The following is a 4,113-nucleotide window of genomic DNA, read 5'->3' on the forward strand; positions in this document are numbered from 1 at the left end:
CAATGTGGAATCATAATTACTTAATTCCACATTAATTTCCAAATCTATTAATTTATTCATTTATTTCATTGTCCATCCATCCGTCCATATTCTACTTATCTGGAGTTGGGTCTCAGGGGCAACAGCTTAAACAGGGAAGCCCAAACTTACTTCTCCCTAGCAAAAAAATGGTAAGCTAGCTTCCAATTCATTTGGATTTAATCATCACAGAATGTAAATGTTAGTTTTACACTGCTGAAATGTTGTGAAGGATCCAACTTTTTTCATTAACAATACAAAATTTGTGTTTTCTACAACTAAATACAATATTATTTACAATTTCACATTTTAAAATTTACAATAATTTTCTGTTCTACGTTATACAACATCATACTGGTAAATGAACAAAATATAATTGTGTTTTTCTTTACAACATTTTTCTGTCATGATTTCACAGATTTTTACTGTTGATTTTACGGACTTTTTTTACAGTGTACATAAAAGCTGGATGCTGCTTCTCCACGTTTAAACATCCATCCATCCATTTTCTGCACACCCTTCTCCCTAAAGGGTTCAGAGGGGGGCTGGTGCCTATCTCCAGTGAACGTTTTGAGCGAGAGATAGGATACACCCTGGACAGGTCTCCAGTCTGTCGCAGGGCACCATGTTTAAACAAACAGAAGTATTTTAAAGTCTATTTTCTGAGCTACAGGGAGTCAATGTAAAGACTTTAAAACTGGGGAGATCTGCTCTGTCTTCCTGGTTTTAGTCAGAACACCAGCAGCAGCATTCTGGATCAGCTTCAGCTCCTCCATCCACCATAGAGGATTGATTTTTTTTTAGGCAGACCTGAGAAGTCACTGCTACAGTAATCAATGCAACTAAAGAGAAATGATGAGTTTCTCTAGATGTCGCTGAGACATAAGTCCTCTAATCCTGGAAAAGTTACAAAGAAGGCCGACTTTGTAATTGTCTTTATGTGACTCTGAAGGTTCAGGTGAGAATCCATCACTACACCCAGATTTTAGGTCTGATCGCTGGTTTTTAGTTGTAGTAACTGAAGCTTTGTGATCTAGATCATTTCTCTATAGGTTCTAAGATAACTTCAGTTTTGTTTCTGTTCAGTTGGAAGACGTTTTGGCACATCCACACATTTATTTGTTTTAAGCATCTGTTTAGTGATTGGATGGGTTCAGAGTCAAAATCGAAATGTAGAGCTGTGTATCATCTGCATACATATGGTAGCTAATCTTATTTCCTGTTGAACTGCTTGTTGCTGAAAATGAGCTATGTAAATAAAATTACCTTGCCTTACCTTATATTATAACGTGAGCTAGCAGGATATATGTGTAGATATTAGATAAGATTAAATACCTAACAATTTAATACTAAATATAAATATGATGATACTACAAAAAGTAAAAACTGCAAGGATGCACTGCTCATTGAACTAAAATATACTGTAAAATCTATTTGAAATGTAGAAGAGCCATAAAAAATATCCTTGTATGAAACACAAGCTTCGCTGTTTTTGCCATATTAACTGCAACTCCTCAAATGAAGGCATCTTCCTGCTTTTTCAGTCAAGCTGTTGTATTTAATTAAGCTGTGCTTAATTTGATAATGACAAGTTCAGCAAAATGTACTTTAGGAAACAAATACTCAGATCTTGTCGTTTTTGGTTAAAATTTTACAATCCCTTGCAGTCTGATGCGTTAACATGTAGTCACATTTCTGTAAAGAAATTCTAACTCTAAAAATAGCGTAGAGTTGCCCCTGGGCGCAACCCACATGCTCAGAGAACTGCTTAACCCACAAATAAATTTCCATTATATGATAAGTGTTGCAGCATCTCAGGTTGTTTTCTTCTATTCTCACACTGCAGCTGATTTCAAAGATGCAGTATAATGCTAAATTGACTTTTTGAGCTCCTGTCATGGTGTCATTTTCTCATCAAAAACATACCTGGAGTGTTGTTTTCCCATGGCAACCATTCTGAGTGAAACCCTTGCATTCACCAAGTGATGTATTTTCTGTGCAGCTTCTTGTTAGGAGGGAGATTCCGCCTCATAAACCGTCCCTCCTCCCGCAACTCCCCCACTCTGCTCCTTCAGACTAGCCAGAAGCAATTAGCAAATACCTAAAAGAACTGAGCATTACAGGAGACACTTCTCTATGAAATGCTGGTTAAAAAATATTGTTAAAGGGTTCATTGGAAAGAGTAGGAGCTTCTTTTTTCCCCTCCTAAATTTGTATGTTATGTAACAAATTGCATATTCATAAGATTATCATCATATTGTGCAAATAAAACTAAGTGTACAACTTCCTTTATAATATAAAGGTATAGGCTCAAAAAACAGACAAGCACATCAAGGCAACATAGAGAGAGAGAAAACACACTTTCAAACAAAGCACATGTTTTTATATATCTGAGTGTAAAAACAAAGTAAAATAAAGAGCAGAAGAGAAGGAACCTTCAGAAAAAATGGATCAAAAGTAAATTTATTGAAACTTAAGAAAAGGGGAAAATAAAAGTGAATAAATCAATAATAATAGTAGTAGAAGCTAATCTGGTGTAGAGGAAAAGTTCGTTCATTTAGCCAACAGTTGTAGTGAAGTGTGTAAATTGCTCAGAAGAGCTGCTCAGTGACATTCTAATCTTCTTAAATTTAGGAAAATATCTCAGCCAGTAAGAAAAGATCCCAAACAAGGCCAGACTATGAGCTTCTTAAAGAGACAGAGGCCCAATTTCAAGACTTTAATTTGCTTAAATTTCTTTTAAGTTACGCTTAAAATTTTCATAACAAGTGAAGGTAGTATTCTTGATTGTGCTATAAAATGGCACTATGTTGTTGGAAAGTACGTAGTACTGGCCCTTTAAATAGATCTGGGGTTCATATCTGTATCCTGCTTTCTCAGGGTGTAGCCTGATTTAGTGACTCACCACTTCCGACTTTGATGCAGGATCGATTAATCTACAATAAAACCATGATGACAAACTTAATAAATAAATAAAAACGAAAATCCTCTCGAATGTCTTTGAGAGCTTAAAGTTATGATTTGATTTACATAATCTGCTGAAGGAGAGTGTAAAGAGGCCATTTGCTAAAATAAATAAATAAATCAGAAGATATAGGAGTCTAATAGTTGGTGATGATAATAATGGTGGCTCTACTTAGAATTTGTGCGCGTCGCGGTGCGTCTCTGTGATGAACCAATGCATCTCCCAGTTCGCACTGCATCAGCTGCCAGCGCAGGCTCAGAGCGGACGTCACAGCTCTCTCTCTCTCTCTCTCTCTCTCTCTCTCTCTCAAACTGGCTGAAAACATGTTTTTACTCATTCACTGTATCGTTGGTTCTCTCAGACTCTCTCTCTCTCTCTCTCTCTCTCTCTCTCTCTCTCTCTCTCTCTCTCTCTCTCTCTCTCTCTCTCTCTCCTCACCTTCCCCTTCACGTCCCTTTTTCCTCCCCTCCTCTTATTCCACCGGAGCATCTCTCTCCTTCTGCTCTCCTTTCCTTCTCCACCGCCCACTTCTTCCCAGCCATTATACCGACCACTCACCGCACCGCCGCCTCATCATCGCATTGCCCCGCTGCGCTTTTCCGCATCTTTCTTTTTTTTTTTTTAACTATTTTTTTTTTTTTTTCTAAGAGGACGAAAATCGGAACATTTTTTTATTTTTATTTATTTATTTTATTCTGGGACTACACAAACTTCCCCCCCAGCCCTCGGCCTCCCTCCCTCCTCATCACCATGGCGAGCACCGAGGATAAAGCGGCCAGCAAGGAGAGTCCGTCCAGCTGGAAGGACTCCATCTACAACCCGAGGACCGGGGAGCTGCTGGGTCGCACGGCCAGCAGCTGGGGTAAGGATGCACCCCTGCGTCCGATGTCCTCCTCCTGTCAGATATTAAACCTGTGCAGCCTGATTTGTTTATTATTGTTATTATTATTATTGATTCGTGTGCGTGGATGGTTGAATGAAGGTGACTGTGAGGCTGAGTTAGCATTGAGCCGTCCCAGGCCCGCATGGAGGTGAAGGATGGTCTAAAGGTGTGCCCAGGTCTCCTCTTGCTGCGTGAGACTATTTAGATTTCCAAACAGATATCATTTATGATATGTATCTGCAGAGAC

General features: G+C 38.7%; 1 protein-coding gene across 1 annotated transcript in view; it reads left to right on the top strand.

Annotated features, from left to right (window-relative positions):
* Positions 1–3,438: 3,438 nt before the first annotated feature.
* The window catches only part of atp1b3a (ATPase Na+/K+ transporting subunit beta 3a), an 11,361-nt gene continuing 10,686 nt past the window's right edge, over positions 3,439–4,113 (top strand). The window contains exon 1 of the mRNA XM_008433333.2: positions 3,439–3,845. Coding sequence (XP_008431555.1) covers positions 3,734–3,845 — 112 coding nt within the window. The 5' untranslated portion in view covers positions 3,439–3,733. The remainder of the gene's footprint in view (positions 3,846–4,113) is intronic.

The sequence above is a fragment of the Poecilia reticulata genome, linkage group LG17 (assembly GCF_000633615.1).
Source record: "Poecilia reticulata strain Guanapo linkage group LG17, Guppy_female_1.0+MT, whole genome shotgun sequence".
NCBI classification, from domain to species: Eukaryota; Metazoa; Chordata; class Actinopteri; order Cyprinodontiformes; family Poeciliidae; genus Poecilia; species Poecilia reticulata.